The sequence below is a fragment of the Populus trichocarpa genome, chromosome 5 (assembly GCF_000002775.5).
Source record: "Populus trichocarpa isolate Nisqually-1 chromosome 5, P.trichocarpa_v4.1, whole genome shotgun sequence".
NCBI lineage: Eukaryota > Viridiplantae > Streptophyta > Magnoliopsida > Malpighiales > Salicaceae > Populus > Populus trichocarpa.
The window spans coordinates 24100812-24120441 of record NC_037289.2 but is presented as its reverse complement, the minus strand read 5'-3'; the positions used below and the strand labels follow the sequence as shown (position 1 = coordinate 24120441).

General features: G+C 32.4%; 1 protein-coding gene across 7 annotated transcripts; it reads right to left on the bottom strand.

Moving 5' to 3' along the window:
* Positions 1-392: 392 nt before the first annotated feature.
* Positions 393-19425, bottom strand: LOC7494663 (serine/threonine-protein kinase STY46). Of its 7 annotated transcripts, none has more exons than XM_052452897.1 (17): positions 18983-19425; positions 18781-18895; positions 17579-17664; positions 17382-17483; positions 16702-16756; positions 16022-16132; positions 15681-15731; positions 4203-4253; positions 3797-3969; positions 3611-3718; positions 2791-2864; positions 2468-2643; positions 2015-2110; positions 1803-1883; positions 1586-1639; positions 977-1111; positions 393-902 (listed from the first exon to the last, which is right to left on the bottom strand). In XM_052452897.1, exons 1-17 carry the CDS (start codon positions 19159-19161, stop codon positions 816-818), a joined length of 1734 nt encoding a protein of 577 aa, XP_052308857.1. In that variant the 5' UTR covers positions 19162-19425; the 3' UTR covers positions 393-815. The 7 variants fall into 7 exon arrangements, with proteins under 7 accessions (XP_052308857.1, XP_024457227.2, XP_052308862.1 ...); XM_024601459.2 differs by having other exon boundaries at positions 3797-3972; positions 18983-19424; XM_052452902.1 differs by lacking the exon at positions 4203-4253 and having other exon boundaries at positions 18983-19423.
* Positions 19426-19630: the final 205 nt, after the last annotated feature.

Sequence of the window (19630 nt, the reverse complement as noted above, 5' to 3'; positions counted from 1 at the left end):
AAAATATTTTTTAATTGTCTCTCTTTTACACACACACACACACACACCTTGTAGTCATTAATTAAGAGCATCGCACAATTTCTAGGATTTTAGGGCGCTGAAAACAAATCTCCAAACAATCGATCAGTTCTTTTCCTTGAGATGATATGTACTTTCTCATATATATGCGTTTCATTTAATATATTCTCGACATAAAATTCTTCCACCATCAGTTCTCATCTGTCAAGAGCTGGGGAATTTTTCCTGGGGCTTACAGAGAGAATTTCCATTGCTGGAATGTGCCCAAGGAAGAGATACCGAGCACCAATAAAGGGAAAGCTCTGGATTTGAGGCGTAAGAACATTTTCAGTTAACAGTGCTCTTTTCCTTAGCATATATGCCGAAGCTTTAAATTCTTGTCTTGGATTTTATCACTCCTTGAAGGTATATTAAAATTCATTAAAGCATTAACTCCTAATTCCAAAGCTTTTAACAGGAAAAATAAAATAAAAAACCCTATCTCTAAAGAACTAGCAGTTCACTGTACACTTCATCCATAATGTCTACGCTCTCGCTGGCTGAAAACCGACACAACCCTAGAGCTTGGACAACACAAACTAAAGCTAAGCTCTACACTTGGTGAGCAACTATAAGATCAACAGTCCTACTTCAAGGTTAGGGAACATACGTGCTTATCTCCGACAGTTTTATATATGTACCGACAAGGTGTGTGTGTAGACGTATTTGTATTTGTATTTGTATTCATCAAGGAAGAGCACCAAACCCTGATTGAACAAAAGCAAGCATTGTGATGGATGAAATATGTACTTCTAGCATCACCGTGTGTCTCCTCTAATTGCAGTTACAACTCTTCTAGCTCTAGGAGACTTTCCTTTCTGCTTGTCCTGTCTTTCATCAGCAACCTGTTCCGAGATTAGATAAGTTTCTAAATGTCTACAGCGATGACGAATGGAGAAATTTTAGATCCTTCACATACCATCCTGTCTAACTGCTGTAGAAGCTCTACAATTTCAGAGAAATCAGGTCTCAAAGATGGGTCTTGCTGCCAGCATCTCTCAAGCAGTTCCGCCAATTTGGGATGTGAATGGCTTGGAATTGATGGTCTTAGACCCTGAAATCCATGTCAGGACAACAGCTCTTTATTAGTGGTCAATTTGAGCTCAAAATATGCTTCTATGACAGCAGATCACATTACCACCAAGCAGCATGATCACAAAGGATGATGATAAAAAGAATTTAGCAGGTCCTGATCTTTTTATTTCCGGGATTGCTGATTGAACTAAAATTTTGACCCCCTCCCCCACCTGTCTTAATTTTGATGCAAGGCATTAAAAAACATGATTGGAGCACGGGACTCATTGACAACCTTTGAGACTTCCTAAAATGAGTCCACGAGAATTACACTAACCAAAAAGTCATTTAGTCATGTGCTTGGTCTTGCTTTGTTTATACCAGGCACAGGGTTCTGTTGGTCGAGAAGCAGTTTGGCAGTTAACAGACAAAGCCAAAGACGGGCTGGTTTCTATCTGAATGGAAAACTAAAATCCCATCTGAAGCAGAAAGAAAAGGCATCGTGGAGGACTACCTGCTGGACCACACCAACTGCGGCTTGTAATGGAGACAAATGCTCATACGGAAGCTGGAATATCATTCACAAGAACATAGATGATTGTCATGAAATCTGAGTGATCATATATTTGTAGAACTTATATAAAAACAAAACATCAATTTGGAAAAACTAAACATATGAACAAGAAGAATATCTCATTACTTCTAACAAAACAGGGAGAATGTGGTGTTACCTTTCCAGTAAGCAACTCCCAGAGCACAATGCCAAAACTAAAAACATCAGCTTTATGATCATATGGTTTGTGTTCAATAACCTTATATAACCGAACACAAAGGAAACATATGTTATGGAGCCATGATGAAACAACCGAATGCATAAAAATGTTTTAATCAATAATCATCATGTGATTCACTAAGCCATTTTATTCAGTGCAACAGCACCAACCTCTGGAGCCATCCAGCGATAGGTTCCAGTTTCTGCTGTCATCACACCAGTCTGATCTTGCACTCTAGCAACACCAAAATCAGCAACTTTAGCTACCTGCTAGCCAAATTTTTGAAACTTTAAGAAACATTAGTAGTCATAGCCAGTAAAGCAAAGATGTAAACTTATTTTCTATAATAGAAAAAGCTGATTCACAAGGCTGCCTTGCTTCCTCTCAAGAGGATTTGATCAGTTATTGCAGCTTTCCAATTTGAAACATGATTTAGTTCTGAGAAACAGAAAATGTTGATACATCGCTTATAACTGAATGCAAGATGGTGATCAGTTGATAAGTATAAAGTACTGTCTTCTGAGTTCTGAAACTGTTGCTGTTTCAGAACTCAGAAGAGAAAAAACAGGAACAGGAACACTGGCCAGACTGTAAATTAAATACTGAAAAAGCGAACCACTTACTCCATTTTCATCCATCAAGAGATTGGCAGATTTCAGATCTCTATGTACTATATTATTTTGGTGCAAGCAGTGCATTCCCTTGGAAACATCAATTGCTACTCGGAGTAAAGACTGAAGACTTAAACTTCCCTTTTGTTTATGCAGAAAGTCATACATGCTTCCACCAGACATAAATTCTGGGAAGGGTTATTTGCAAACAGAAAATCAATACACATTGAAATAGGTGGGTCATTCATGTGCGCATTATTAAAATTACACTACAAACCAACACATAATTAATTAATTGAAGGAACACATATAGCCATGAGTTTGTTCAAAATTACCTGTAATGATGCACAGGCTTGGAGGTCTGGTGCATGCACCGATGAATTTCACAACATTCTTGTGACGAACTTTCCTGCAAATTGCAAAGGAGTCTAAAGGGGATCAGAGAAGAAATCCGTGCAAGAGAGCAGTGGCGACATTTATTTTTTATTTAAGATCCCTAAGAGAATCAACTAAGTGCTTTAAGAGTTGACTTCACTAATCAGAAATGAAACACTGAGATCACTTAAAATGCAATATCCATGCTCCCATGACAGAAAAAGGACCAGAGATTGCTAGAAAATTAGATAACAAGAGAGATTCTGGAACTCGATTCTGTGGAAACATCACATATGATGCGTTTGTGAACAAATTTCTAGATTATCACACGAAATACATGAGAATTTTGAAAAGCTACTTCACTTGTTCCCTTGCGTAAATGACCGCTTTAAAATATGAAATGCCTCCATCCAATCAATCAATTTTATCAACATCATGAAAACATGAAATGTGAATAACCTCTTCAGCACACAAGAAAGCATAACCCCCTGCTTACTATTTGTGAGTTGAAATTGCATTTCTTGGGACATTTGGACTCCTAAAAAACATCTACAGAAAATATTTGTTAGGAATCATGACAGCTCATCCAATAATTAAATTTTCAAAATTGTCAGGATTATCAACCTGGTACATTTACATTTGGATCTAGTTCCAGTATAAAAACATGATTCCACTGGTATATTTGAAGTTCCAGCTGTAACTGCAAATGTTTTCAGAATTTCAGATAGCATTTTTGTAAGCATTTAGATGGGTAGATAAAGAACCAAAAATACAACCAACCTCATGATAGAGACTTCTTGATAAAATTCACTCTGAAGTTTATTGTTTAGATGTTCACCCCTAAGCACTTTAATAGCTACATCTTGACTGCAGAAGGTGCCTTTATACCTGTTTCAAGTAAACCATTCAATTCAAAGAGCATTCATACAATAACAGATCATTGGTCTTAAGATGACAAGAACTCACAGATCTCCACTGGATCCGTTTGCAATTTTTTTCTCGCGTATTAACTGCCGCGCATCAATTTCCCAAACATCAATTGAATCAGCAGGGACATTCATGAGATTAGAGACAAGACTGATTCCTATTTGATCTTGCTCCGTAACACGATAAACCGCGTGTGACTTCGAATCAGCGTCCTCCTGCACAGCACTTCAAATGATCAAGTATAAACAGATGAATCATTTAAAGAGTATTATTAAAGTAGCACTAAGTTCATGACAATTAGTGTTACATGTTTACCATTTTAACATACATTAACGTAATCATGAACAAACAAAGCCCTAAACAAAACATACAGCAAGCCAAAAGCTCGCTGGAAATTAATCACTAGCATTAAATGCAATAAACAAGTAGCATGTAGAAGGGCTACCTCGATTTTTGGAATTTCCTTAAACACCATGCTTCTAAGCCGCTCTGTGTCCTGTAAATAATTATGGAACTAAGTCATGACTTAACAATTATCAGAAGATAAGAGACGAATTTATTTAGAATTCCACTTAGGTATTTTTTTTTTTATGACCTTGTAATGAAGAGATGAAAGAACCACTGATTTAGACCTATAACATGTGGCTTCCCACAAAGAAATGTGACTGGTAACAAATCAAAAACTGTTATCATACAATCTGAACAGTGAATCTTGAAAACCACTTCAACGGTCTTAAACGACTATTAATCCAATGATTATACTAAGGTGGGGCAAAATGGGCGCAGTACCTCAAGTGGCATATTATCAACAACAAACACGTCTAAGGAGTAGCCATCTGTAGTGGAAAAGGCATGAGCTTCTTGAATGTTGAGCCCGATCTCAGACAGTAAGGAAGTAAGCTGAAAATTGAAAAATAGAAAAGCATAATTTATTTAGATAGGTCAATTAAAACAAAATATTATACAGAGTGCGCCATTGCACTTAGAATATCTTAATGCAAGTCATTCAGGAAACTTTGACATCATTTCAAATAACAGATGTACCCATGTTAAGTAGTGACTTTGAAAAATAACAATAGGGCACAACAAACATATCTCATATAGAATCTAGAGATCCATGTGATTAATAGAAGAGAAGATCAAAGTGGAGAGGCAATAATCTCATTTGACTGGTGGTAGAAAGTATTGAATTATAAGAAGATTAGAAAATAAACCAGAACTTGTGCAATGATCTGGCACTACAATAAAAATGCGAATAGACATGTGTCATCGAGAGATCCATGTGACTGCTAGCAGAGAAGATCAAAGAGGAGAGGCAGCCTATGGAGAGGAGTTCTCTCTTGACTGGTGGTAGAAAGCATCAAATTATGCAATGATCTAGGAATACAATAAAAATGTCTGAGGTCAGATGAATTAACTGAGAGACAGGAATGAATAAAGCTATAGATGGGTTCACAAATAGAAGTTAAAGAAAGGTATTAAGAAAAGAGTGATTTATAGAAGATCCTTCAACATCAAGTAATTACATGATAAATGTTTCAGTAAGATTGCTCCACTTATTGTAACACAATGAATGGAAATGCACACTTCATCCTTCAAATCATGATGTAAAGTTCTCTCTTCTTGTATGTCAACTTTGTACTAGAAAATAAATCTGAGATCAGATGCCTCCTATATATCAAGACTGTTCCTGCACCCGTGCCCAGAAGATGTCAAAATAAAAGATGCTAAAACAAGGATAGAATATATCCCATGTATGCAATGCTCATTGAAGAATGTCAACAGTACGCCTACCATGACTGATAAAACACAGATTACATCCACGGATGATTTAGAAACTAGAAGAGGTCAGCTACCTGACTCAGGAGTTTTGGCTGATCAATAGTTGAAATTGTAATTTCATGCACCAGCCTACAAAATCATGGAAGCATTGCAGCGTTATTTTAACAAGAACTAAAAGGCATTGCCAGAAGCTAATGAAAGGATTGGCCTCAAAGGGCATATAGCACAATGGATATTGCGTGTCTAAGCACAAATACCCATTCAAAGAAAGCAAAGGATTATCACAGCTAAGGAACACAAAGGGAAGAAAGCAAGACATCTACCATCCTATATGCATCACCCAAAATAGAAAATCCCAACCTCATAGTTCACTACTAATAATGCAGAAGTCTGGCATCTTGCCAGTACCATTAACATTAAATGCTTAATGCTACTGATCACATGAGTTAGCAACACATGAATAAACAACCAGTTAATTAATTCTAATGGTCGTGGGGCTGGTTGCATCAAGAAGCACCTGGATACCCTAGCCATCTTCTTCAAACGTCACACATAAAAGAAAACATTTTGATGGAGCCACACTTCTCATTTTTCTTTTTCTTTTCTTTTCTCCTCAAATTTCATCCCTAATATCTGAAAACTTCAAGTTGATTCAGAATATAGCCTAATCTGGGTGGGCAATAAGGAAACATCGCAACAGGATAGGAAATCAAATCAAGTGACTGGAGAATCAAGTGAACATTTACCGGAAGCAAAGTGGCCCGGTAATCACTGTGATATCCTTATCCTGATATTTATGAAGAAGTTCAGAATCGGATAACGAACCAAAGGCTGGTGGTGGATGAATGCTGAATATGAAAGAAAGAGACGAATGTAAGACATCAATAGTTGCAAATTTTCATAGAGGAATGCAAATCCAAACAATATATTTGCACAGCCATGCCTATGTTTGCCAAGATAATCAAAATATTGAAGCTGCAATTCTGAATCTACCGAATCACTGGAATGTGCACCAGATTGAAAAGGAACCTGCATAAAAAATATATGAAAAGATGAGATTCGCCAGCAACGAACTTTTAACTGCACAATCAAATTGTAATCAAAGCAGCAATGAAAACCTAATAATGTCACCATTTTCAAAGAAGTAAGGTCAAAGAAAACAGGGTAAAGGACAGAGAAGCTTAAAACAGCAAATCACAGTACAACTTCTATATGAACCTAATATAAACTAGAAATCCAGGAAAATTTGGTCGCACAAAAGTCAAAATTATTAGTTTCATTGTGAATGAAAATTCAGCATGTTCAGGACAATAGGTTAACAGTTTGATTTATCTGAATTGCACTGTTAATCCAGAACCTTTTATGATGCATGACATGCATCAAAAGTCCAAGAATTAGTCTGGACGCGTTGAGCTAGCATTATGAAAAAAACAGGGCATAATTTTTAATCCTATTATTGATCATGCTGAAATTTTATCAACGCATTCTACAGACCTAGTTCTACAGTGGTTTAGCTAGTAGTAATTAGATGAGGTCGGTATCATGCTCGAATTAAGCATGAAAAATGTTTAGAATTTTCTTTATTTTCCTAGATCTTTTCATATTACTTTCTTGAATTTTGTTTGGTTTAAGTTTTATTATCTAAATCGGTTTTAACCACTATCTAAATGGTTTGTCTATTATTTTTCATAGCAGATTATTCAGAAATTTATTCATCTCAAATTAGAAGATGTTATTTTCAAATTCTTTTTTAATTAGATTTCAGAATTTTATTTGGTTTAGGTTTCATTATTTAGGTTGATTTTAGCTACTATTTAAACAATTTCTATATTATTTCTCGTAGCAAATTATTTAATATTTGAGACTTGATTATTCAGAAAATTATTCAAAACTTTTCCGTTTACCGTTTTACTGTAATTTTAAGACTTGGAACATAAAATCAAAATAGAGCAGCAACAAACGTGCAAAAAAGGATAATCATTATTTTTTAGGCAACTTTTATGAAATAAAACACGTCTACCCTACCAATTAATAATAGAAGAATATCAAAGAGTATCACACAAGCCAAAAGAAAATAATTAAAAGACAGTAAGGAATCCATAGCCGAATCTTCGTCTTCCTACCTGAACAAGTCGCACTTCAATTGCCGGCCGAGTAGCTGGATTATGTGCCATCTGCAACAATCTCTTATGCATAATAACATCCTCTGCTCTCTCCGCATTCACATCCATGGCATATCTTTAAAAAAAGAATTTAAAAATCAGTAAATTAAACCTAAAATAACAAAAAGGAATTGTAGTCAAAGGAATATTCCGATTGTGATTACCGAGGAGGAAGTCTAAGAAAATGAGCCCAGAGTTCGTCTTCAAAGCCAAGACGGCTCGCTTCTTCATGATTCGATTCTTTAAGTCGGTCGAAAACATCGTTAAAAACATCAAGCTTGTGCCTCTGGTTTCGAGGCACGAAATCTACAGCTCTGCTGCTGCAACTCTCTGTGTCTCCCATTCAAGACAGAGAAAAATGAAACGCCGAGTGGTTTCTTTGAAAAGGATCAATGGCGGTGTTGATCGAGCACGTGAATCCGTTAATTTTAAGTAGAGAAATTGCTTGTATGGAGAAAGAGAAGAGCTAGCAGTGCCCTGTCTGGTTCTTTCAATTTCTCTCTCTCGCTTTGTTTCCGTTTATTGAGTAATTTATAAACATGATTAGAGTAGAGGTTAAGAGAAAATGAAGATGTTAATTGATGGCGTAAGGCGCAGCCATAAGCGCGCATCTACGTGGATTCTAACAATGCCTTTTGCTTTGCTCGTATCACCGCTTTGATTCACGTTTTTGTGACCAATAAATAAATAAATAATTTTTTTATTATAAAAAAAGTAATTAGAACCTTTTGTTATTCGTATGGTCGTTGAAGAGGTATAATTAATTTTTTATTTTTAATGAATTATATTGATGTGTAAATTATATCTTTAAATTATATAAAAATAAAATTTTGGTAGGATTATTTTTCAAAGTGTTTAATTTTTGTTCAAAAATATATTAAAATAATATTTTTTTTATTTTTTAAAAATTATTTTTAACATCAATACATTAAAATAGTCTGAAAATACTAAAAAATATTAATTTAAAGAAAATAAAAAATTTAATTTAATTTTTTTCAAAAATAACTTTAAAACAAAAAAAACAAATAAGAGTATCTCTAGTCATCAAATTAAAAAAAAAAAAAAACAATGAGAGTATCTTCAAAAACAAACTTTCATCTCCTGTCCAATTTTTAAGCAATTGTTTTAAATTATAAGTGTATTTATTTGGGCATTAGTGACTTGAGGATAGATTTATCTTGGATATATAAATTTAAATTAAGTTAGCATGGATTTATAAATATAAAAATCAATACCAAGAAAACTCGAGTTTTAGACAAAAACTTTGTTATCAATGGATACAAATGAAGTTGTTTAAATGCTGTAAATCATATCTTATAATTCAATGAGAAATTTAGTTTTTAATTCAAGGATATTCTTTGACTAATAAAAATATATTTCTTCAATGATATACTTATTATTATCAAATAATATCAAACTAGTCAATCACCGGACAATTAACATCAATGCGTGTTTGGCATTGCAATTGTTTTTATAGATATATAATTTAAAAACAAAAACATGTTTTTAAAAAGAAATTATAAATTGTAATTTTTCTTGAACCCAGGTTTTTATTACAAATTAAAATGAATATCAAGTTTAAATAATAAAAATCAAACAACTTTTAAAATTACGATTGCCTTGAAGCACTACACCACAGTCACATACAGACTATAAATTAAAAAAAGAAAAAAATCTCAATAAAAAGATTGTGTATCTCTGCATCACCCCAAAAGAAATAGAAAGAATACGAAAAGGTCTATTTCCATGGATAATATCGATACTTGATAGCATCAAGCACCTCCACTCCGAGCCAATAAATTTCTTCTGTTGCCTCGACTCTCCACTCGACTCATGCACACAGATATGTATGCCAATTGGAATTAAGGTGCTTTTCTTTATTGCATGTGGCCGATAAAATAAATTGTAGAATGAGTCATCACTCACCAGGCTTGTCTATTATTAGCAGTGCCTTTTCGGTTTGTGGCATGGAACCACCCACCAATTGCTTCGCAATTTCCACCAGATGCTGCCGGACCTGGTTTTTGCTATTCAAAGCCGGCTTACTTAAGGATTATCGTTCAAGAACAGTGAGCACTTTTCTGTACCGGTAGCTGCTCTCCTTTTCTTTCTTCACACGAACCGGGGATCCGAGTTTGTTTCTATTCCAAGCGACACTTCTGGCAAATTTCTCAGGGTCTAGCTTTGTTTTTTGTTTTTGTTTCTTCTTTTAAAAAACTAAAAAAGAAATTGACATTCTATTTTTATTTTTTTTCAAAATTAAACGGAATTGTTTTAAAAAAAAAACATGTAAACATTGTGTTTGGTTAGTGTAAACATTCTTGGTTAGAGAGATGAAAATAAAAATATAAAATAAATCTATTTATTAGAATAAATTTATGTAGTTTTAAGATATAAAGTACAAGGAGACATATTTCCATGATTTTACTATTTTATAGGAATTAATTTTTAGGTGAAATGTGTGTGCTACACGCTCTAAAAATAAACAAAAATAAAAACGAATTGGATTCTAAATATGACACTTCAAATGAGATTGCCAACACACAACGAGGAAGCTAACATTGTCACCATAAAAGGGCATCGCTTTCCTTTCAATGTTCTCATAGACATAAGCATGGAAGATGCTGACGGAGAGGGACGTCGAGAAATCAGTGACCTGTAAACTTTGTGCTTACTGCTTAGCTAGATGGTCAGGCGAGGTATATTTTATCTCCTGTTCTTCTTTGCTGACAAGATTGATTATCACATCAATCATTTTGTTGACAATGCCTCGGAAATTCATATAAACTTTGTGTCTGTTGTTATGGGTTAAAATATTTTTTATTTATAAATATATTAAAATAATTTTGTTAAAAAAAATATTTTTGATATTAGTATATTAAAATGATTTAAAAATATAAAAAATTAATTTTAAATAAAAAAATTAAAATTTTAAAAAATGTAGTTTACATCGTCTTCACCTAATCTAATAGTTGAGACAAGAGGTAAAATCCATCGAAGTGGCTACATGCGGTCATCCAGTCTTAGGCAACCTGTAAGGAAACAGGGCGTAGGATTTATTCTATTAATTCCAGAATTGAAAGATGATTAAAAAATATATATATTGCAAGATTCAAACATCATTATGAAAAATAATTAATTCTTGCTTGAAGTAAGTCACCCACCCCCACCAACTTCTAGAACCGGACAATTTTTTTATTGTTTTTTGGGTTAGTTTATAATGGGGTGATGTGATTAAAACGGTATTTTATGAAAATATTTTATTAATAAACGCATCATAGTTTTACACGACTCTAGCTGAATTTTTTTATTGAGGTCCTGTTTATTTAATTGAAGGAGTTTTCTTAAAATTATTTTCTAAATTTTTTAATGTTTATTTATTATATAAAAAAAGTACTATTTAATCAAAAGAAAATTTATCTCTATTTCAAGAAAGTATTTTACTTTTATTTCGAGCATGATATATTTTCCAGAAGTTACAAAAAGTTTTTTAAAAAATTAACACTAATAAGTTAAAATGTTATGTGTTCATTATATTAAATTTGATCCTTAATTTGTTTGAATTTATATATATTTTTTATATATATATATATATATTATATTTTGATTTTTTTAATCTCATCTCTTAAAATCTAATTTGATTTTTATATCAACTTTGGTCCTTATTTTTTTTATTTGTTTTTCTCGTCTCTTTTTCAATTGAATTTTTTTATTTATCATATTTGATCTTTATTCTTTTCATTGCTGTATATTTTATATGAAATAATTTATAAAATTAGATTTTTTTAATCTCATCATCTTTTAACTTTTTTACCTATCAGATTTAATCTTTATTATGTTAATTGTTATTTATTTTATTCAAAACAATTTATAGAATTAGAATTTATTTTTTAATTTCATCATCTTTCAACTTTTTTATCTATCGAACTTTGTCCCCCATTCTCTTGATTTGTTATATGTTTTATTTGAAATATTTTATAAAATTATGATATTTTTTTATTTTATTATTTTTTTATTTTTTTATCTTTTATATTTTATCCTCCTTCGTTTAATAAACTTGAAAAGAAAATTAAAACACCAATAAGTTACTTTTTAATTTATTTATCATGACATAGCCGGACGATAAAAAATATATTCTAACTTGTTTTTTAATAATATTGTCAAATATTAAAAAATAATTTATTTTTTAGAATTTATATTTGATAAAAAATATTTTTAAAAAATATATATTTTACAGTGAACAATCAAGGCTTCAAAACTTTAATTATAAGAAAAAAAAACCACTTTTTAAAACGTACAAGTAAAAGTTATCACTTTGACAACACACTTCATGCTAAACACCAGAACAGCCCTTGCCTAATCCAATTCATTCTGCACGTGTCAGGTTAATCGGAGATTAGGCACTGATCCACTGAATCTAGAAGTGCTTTTGCGTTAAAATAACATTTTCTTCTCGTGGGCTAGAACTAGAAGCACTGAAGGTGTTGCATCCTGTCAAAAGAGAGAGACAGCAGCTTAAGCATGGGTTTTGCCTTTAATACTACAGTTTGACAATAATGAATAGTGGGGTGCCACTAGCGCGAAGGGCTTGGCTACTTTCGAAACTAATTAAATTTTATTTGGTAGGTTGATTTTTAAATAGTTTTTTTGTTTAAAAATATATTGAATTGTTTTTTTCTAATTTTTTTAAAACTTGTTTTTAATATTTTCTAATATCATATATAAAAAAATTAAAAATACTAAAAAACTATTTGAAGAAAAAAATTAATCCTTACAAAAATAATTTTTAAACATAAAAACAAACCGCACTTATTTGAGCAAATTACAACGTGTTGTAGGGATGGGCCAGAAAGATGCTTCGTCAATCACAGCAGTAAGCTAGGCTGCCAGGGAACTAGACAGTGACTGGTCTCTCTGGATCTAGCACCCTATGCCCCACTTTTTCTCAAAGTATCCTGGGCAAGTAAAAAAATAATAATGATTCGAGCATGCTACGATGTTGTGAGCTCACCTGCACCTAATCTCTCCCATCACAGTCCAGTGTGGACTCAGTTCGTGTCATTTCTTTAATGAAGGTTTCTACAGTGTGGTCGAAAACTTCAACGACCTCACCGTCTTTTATTTATTTTTATTTTTTGAAAAATAACTATGTTTGCTGAAAGTTCTGGAACAATAATATAGATTAAAAAAATATTTGAAAAACAATGCATTTTGAACACAAATACTTTTCATAATATTATTTTTATACACACTTACTGTTTTAATTAGTACTCGCATCTCGAAATATATTTCTCTCATTTCAAATGGCAGTTTAGTGATATTTTAAAATATATTTATTTTATAAATTAATTAAATTTAACAAAAATCAACTTAAAATTTTATAAAGACCAAAAGATAAAATTAAATATCCAGTAGAAAAAAAATAAGATAAGGTGGTATGTCAGAAGACAAAAATGAAAGAAGAAAAAAAAAATGGATAATTGAGAACACATTGAAGTGGTACCACTACAAAGATCTCGATGAGACAATTCTAACAATATCTTGAAAGAACACCAAATAAGGTTGTAATTAGCCCCGAACAAAACTTCTGATAAATTATAATCATGTTTGGTAATCGTTTAATATAACATTTAAAATTATTTTGTTGAAATCTTTTTAAAGGTACTGATATGTTGAAAATAAAAATCTAGCATGTTCTTAGTGGTTTTTTTTTTATCGTTGAATCTTTATAAAATTTTAGATTAATTTTTTAAATATATTAATTAAATCGATAGAGGCATGATTTTTGAAACGCTACAAGCATCCAAGTTAATTCTAACTTCATGACTTTTTTTTTCTTTTCAAAATAATATTATTTTTATTTTTTATATAAAAAATTAATTTTTCAGGATCAATCTATCTTATCAATTACTTGTAACTTGCTCTAAGTTAATCTGAGTTTAAAAATTGAAAGCCTAACTTTATTTTTGTATAACTTCATTTTTTTTCTCACCTTTTCATATTTTACCCGTTTAAGTTAAATTATATATATATATATATATATATACACACACATTAAAATTAAGATTAATATAATTTTATTTATATTTTATATACTGTATTTATTTTGTTAAATCATATAAAACATGTTAATTTTAATGTGATTGTGATGAATATTTCTAAAGTATCGGTGATTGTCAAAGAACCATCCCAATACAATAACTTAGATTTTTAGGTGAAGTCGCAGGATATGATTTATAATATTTTCTAACACACCTCTTTAAATGAAAGCTCTTTAGGCTTAAAATTTTCACAGACTCACATTACCTTGTGCTTAGTTTTTATTAAATAAATAGGAATGATGAGATTCAAACTTGTGACCGCTTGGTTATCAAGGCTCTGATACCATGTCAAATAACCAATTCAACCGAAAAGTTTAAACTATTAGGTAAAGTTCCAAGATATGATTTATATTATTATCTAACACACCCCCCGAGTGAAAGTCTTTTGGGCCTGAAACTTGCACATGCCTACATTACCTTGTGTTTAATTTTTATCAAATAAATGGGGACGATGAGATTCGAACTCGTAACCGCTTTGTCATAAAGGCTCTGATACCACGTCAAAGAACCATCTTAACTCAATAGCTTAAATTATTAGGTGAAATTCAATATATAATTTATATTATTCTCTAACACACCCCCTCAAGTAAAAGCTCTATAGGCTTGAAACTTATACAGATCCAGATTACCTTGTTCTTGATTTTTATCAAATAAATAGAGATGATAAGATTCAAACTCATAATCACTTGATTATTAAGGTTTTAATACCACGTTAAAAACCTGTATCAATCTAATAACTGAAATTATTTAATAATATCAAAATATAATTTATATTATTCAGTAATATTTACGGATTAGCATTCCAGCCGAATTCAACAAGAGATTTTTTCCCGACAGACTTGAGATTAAACAAATCCCTGTGTTTTTAAAGATCAGTACACAGGCTCTCCAGTCTTCAATGGTAAGATTTTTTTAAAAAAAATTATGCACATCGGTGGAATAATTACTCATCCATTCAATTCAAAGTGGAGTTCATGTACAGTTATTGTAACAAATTCATTTTCTATACGAGTGAGAGGAGTACTGTATGCCGAAGAATCTAATATTTTTACATGAAGAATAGTAATATTCAGGCATAGTTTATTACATTTTATAGCTTTTTTGAATATTACTTTAACCTCTTACAGCTAACAAGATATCATTGAATGCTTGCCAGTGTTGCTATCATACGCAGACCCTTAAAATTCACAAATATTAAATAAAAAATTCAGGAAAAAATCCCAACTTTTTGAAAACTCTGAGAAACATTCATAAAAAAAATTAAAAAAGAAAGAAAGAAAAGGGTTCATTCTTGTACCATAAGAATTCCACTTTTGGTTTACCACTCTATAAACAATTCCACTTTTGATAATTAAAAAGAATTCCAATTTGAAAATACATTCTTGTACCAAAAATATCTAAATAAATCAAGCAATGGATCCAAATTGTAAAACAAACACACATACATATATGCCCAAAAGGGAAACGAGTTTTTCTGTTAAAAAAGAAAAAAAAAATGAAATACGAACTAGTCTTGGCTTACAAGTAATTGTAAAGGAAAGGGGAATAAAAAACAAAAAACTCAAAAGAGTTTTAACGTTCTATTTTCCTGTTCTCGCTAGAATTAAAAGACCAATCTTCAACTCTCACTTCGAATCAGCGTCTCCCTCTGCACAGCACTTCAAATGATCAAGTATAAACAGATGAATCATTTAAAGAGTATTATTAAAGTAGCACTAAGTTCATGACAATTATTGTTACATGTTTACCATTTTAACATACATTAACATAACCATGAACAAACAAAGCCCTAAACAAAACATACAGCAAGCCATAAGCTCGCTGGAAATTAATCACTAGCATTAAATGCAACATACAAGTAGCATGTAGAAGGGCTACCTCGATTTTTGGAATTTCCTTAAACACCATGCTTCTAAGCCGCTCTGTGTCCTGTAAATAATTATGGAACTAAGTCATGACTTAACAATTATCAGAAGATAAGAGACGAATTTAGAATTCCACTTAGGTATTTTTTTTTTTTATGACCTTGTAATGAAGAGGTGAAAGAAACACTGATTTAGACCTATAACATGTGGCTTCCCACAAAGAAATGTGACTGGTAACAAATCAAAAACTGTTGTCATACAATCTGAACAGTGAATCTTGAAAACCACTTCAACGGTCTTAAACGACTATTAATCCACTGATTATACTAAGGCGGGGCAAAATAGGAGCAGTACCTCAAGTGCCATATTATCAACAACAAACACGACTAAGGAGTAGCCATCTATTGTGGAAAAGGCGTGAGCTTCTTGAATGTTGAGCCCGATCTCAGACAGTATGGAAGTAAGCTGAAAATTGAAAAATAGAAAAGCATAATTTATTTAGCTAGGTCAATTAAAACAAAATATTATACAGAGTGCGCCATTGCACTTAGAATATCTTAATGCAAGTCATTCAGGAAACTTCGACATCATTTCAAATAACCGATGTACCCATGTTAAGTAGTGAATTTGAAAAATAACAATAGGGCATAACAAACATATCTCATCTAGAATCTAGAGATCCATGTGATTAATAGAAGAGAAGATCAAAGTGGAGAGGCAATAATCTCTTTTGACTGGTGGTAGAAAGTATTGAATTATAAGAAGATTAGAAAATAAACCAGAACTTGTGCAATGATCTGGCACTACAATAAAAATGCGAATAGACATGTGTCATCGAGAGATCTGGCACTATATATCAAGACTGTTCCTGCACCCGTGTCCAGAAGATGTCAAAATAAAAGATGCTAAAACAAGGATAGAATATATCCCATGTATGCAATGCTCATTGGAGAATGTCAACAGTACGCCTACCATGACTGATAAAACACAGATTACATCCACGGATGATTTAGAAACTAGAAGAGGTCAGCTACCTGACTCAGGAGTTTTGGCTTATCAATAGTTGAAATTGTAATTTCATGCACCAGCCTACAAAATCATGGAAGCATTGCAGTGTTATTTTAACAAGAACTAAAAGGCATTGCCAGAAGCTAATGAAAGGATTGGCCTCAAAGGGCATATAGCACAATGGATATTGCGTGTCTAAGCACAAATACCCATTCAAAGAAAGCAAAGGATTATCACAGCTAAGGAACACAAAGGGAAGAAAGCAACACATCTACCATCCTATATGCATCACCCAAAATAGAAAATCCCAACCTCATAGTTCACTACTCCTAATAATGCAGAAGTCTGGCATCTTGCCAGTACCATTAACATTAAATGCTTAATGCTACTGATCACATGAGTTAGCAACACATAAATAAACAACCAGTTAATTAATTCTAATGGTCGCGGGGCTGGTTGCATCAAGAAGCACCTGGATACCCTAGCCATCTTCTTCAAACGTCACACATAAAAGAAAACATTTTGATGGAGCCACACTTCTCATTTTTCTTTTTCTTTTCTTTTCTTTTCTCCTCAAATTTCATCCCTAATATCTGAAAACTTCAAGTTGATTCAGAATATAGCCTAATCTGGGTGGGCAATAAGGAAACATCGCAACAGGATAGGAAATCAAATCAAGTGACTGGAGAATCAAGTGAACATTTACCGGAAGCAAAGTGGCCCGGTAATCACTGTGATATCCTTATCCTGATATTTATGAAGAGGTTCAGAATCGGATAACGAACCAAAGGCTGGTGGTGGATGAATGCTGAATATGAAAGAAAGAGACGAATGTAAGACATCAATAGTAGCAAATTTTCACAGAGGAATGCAAATCCAAACAATATATTTGCATAGCCATGCCTATGTTTGCCAAGATAATCAAAATATTGAAGCTGCAATTCTGAATCTACCGAATCACCGGAATGTCCATCAGATTGAAAAGGAACCTGCATAAGAAATATATGAAAAGATGAGATTCGCCAGCAATGAACTTTTAACTGCACAATCAAATTGCAATCAAAGCAGCAATGAAAACCTAATAATGTCACCATTTTCAAAGAAGTAAGGTCAAAGAAAACAGGGTAAAGGACAGAGAAGCTTAAAACAGCAAATCACAGTACAACTTCTATATGAACCTAATATAAACTGGAAAATTTGGTCGCACAAAAGTCAAAATTATTAGTTTCCTTGTGAATGAAAATTCAGCATGTTCAGGACAATAGATTAACAGTTTGATTTATCTGAATTGCACTGTTAATCCAGAACCTTTTATGATGCATGACATGCATCAAAAGTCCAAGAATTAGTCTGGACGCGTTGAGCTAGCATTATGACAAAAACAGGGCATAATTTTTAATCCTGTTATTGATCATGCTGAAATTTTATCAACGCATTCTACAGACCTAGTTCTATAGTGGTTTAGCTAGTAGTAATTAGATGAGGTCCGTATCATGCTCGAATTAAGCATGAAAAATGTTTAGAATTTTCTTTATTTTCCTAGATCTTTTCATATTACTTTCTTGAATTTTGTTTGGTTTAAGTTTTATTATCTAAATCGGTTTTAATCACTATCTAAATGGTTTGTATATTATTTTTCATAGCAGATTATTCTAGATTTGAGATTTGATTATTCAGAAATTTATTCATCTCAAATTAGAAGATGTTATTTTCAAATTCTTTTTTAATTAGATTTCAGAATTTTATTTGGTTTAGGTTTCATTGTCTAGGTTGATTTTAGCTACTATTTAAACAATTTCTATATTATTTCTCGTAGCAAATTATTTAATATTTGAGATTTGATTATTCGGAAAATTATTCAAAACTTTTCCGTTTACCGTTTTACTGTAATTTTAAGACTTGGAACATGAACATAAAATCAAAATAGAGCAGCAACAAACGTGCAAAAAAGGATAATCATTATTTTTTAGGCAACTTTTATGAAATAAAACACGTCTACCCTACCAATTAATAATAGAAGAATATAATTAAAGAGTATCACACAAGCCAAAGGAAAATAATTAAAAGACAGTAAGGAATCCATAGCCGAATCTTCGTCTTCCTACCTGAACAAGTCGCACTTCAATTGCCGGCCGAGTAGCTGGATTATGTGCCATCTGCAACAATCTCTTATGCATAATAACATCCTCTGCTCTCTCCGCAATCACATCCATGGCATATCTTTTTTTTAAAAAAATTTAATCAGTAAATGAAACCTAAAATAACAAAAAGGAATTGTAGTGAAAGGAATATTTCGATTGTGATTACCGAGTAGGAAATCTACAAAAATGAGCCCAGAGTTCGTCTTCAAAGCCAAGACGACTCGCTTCTTCATCATTCGATTCTTTAAGTCGGTAGAGAACATCGTTAAAAACATCAAGCTTTTGCCTCTGGTTTCGAGGCACGAAATCTACAGCTCCGCTGCTGCCACTCTCTGTGTCTCCCATTCAAGACAGAGAAAAATGAAACGCCGAGTGGTTTCTTTGAAAAGGATCAATGGCGGTGGTGATCGAGCACGTGAATCCGTTAATTTTAAGTAGAGAAATTGCTTGTTTGGAGAAAGAGAAGAGCTAGCAGTGCCCTGTCTGGTTCTTTCAATTTCTCTCTCTCGCATTGTTTCCGTTTATTGAGTAATTTATAAACATGATCAGAGAGTAGAGGTTAAGAGAAAATGAAGACGTTAATTGATGGCGTAAGGCGCAGCCATAAGCGCGCATCTACGTGGATTCTAACAATGCCTTTTGCTTTGCTCGTATCACCGCTTTGATTCACGTTTTTGTTACCAATAAATAAATAAATTATTTTTTTATTATAAAAAAAGTAATTAGAACCTTTTGGTATTCGTATGGTCGTTGAAGAGGTATAATTAATTTTTTATTTTGTAAATTTATTTTTTAAAAATTATTTATTTTCAAT

What these genes read in the sequence shown, in the direction of transcription:
- LOC7494663 (XM_024601459.2), bottom strand. Translation starts at nt 19,161, where the DNA reads ATGGGAGACACAGAGAGTGGCAGCAGCGGAGCTGTAGATTTCGTGCCT. An exon ending in AGCCAAAACTCCTGAGTCAG is followed by an intron (nt 16,133 to 16,701) that starts GTAGCTGACCTC and finishes TTCAATTTTCAG; the next exon opens with CTTACTTCCATACTGTCTGA. An exon ending in CAAGAAGTCTCTATCATGAG is followed by an intron (nt 2,865 to 3,610) that starts GTTGGTTGTATT and finishes TGCAATTTGCAG; the next exon opens with GAAAGTTCGTCACAAGAATG.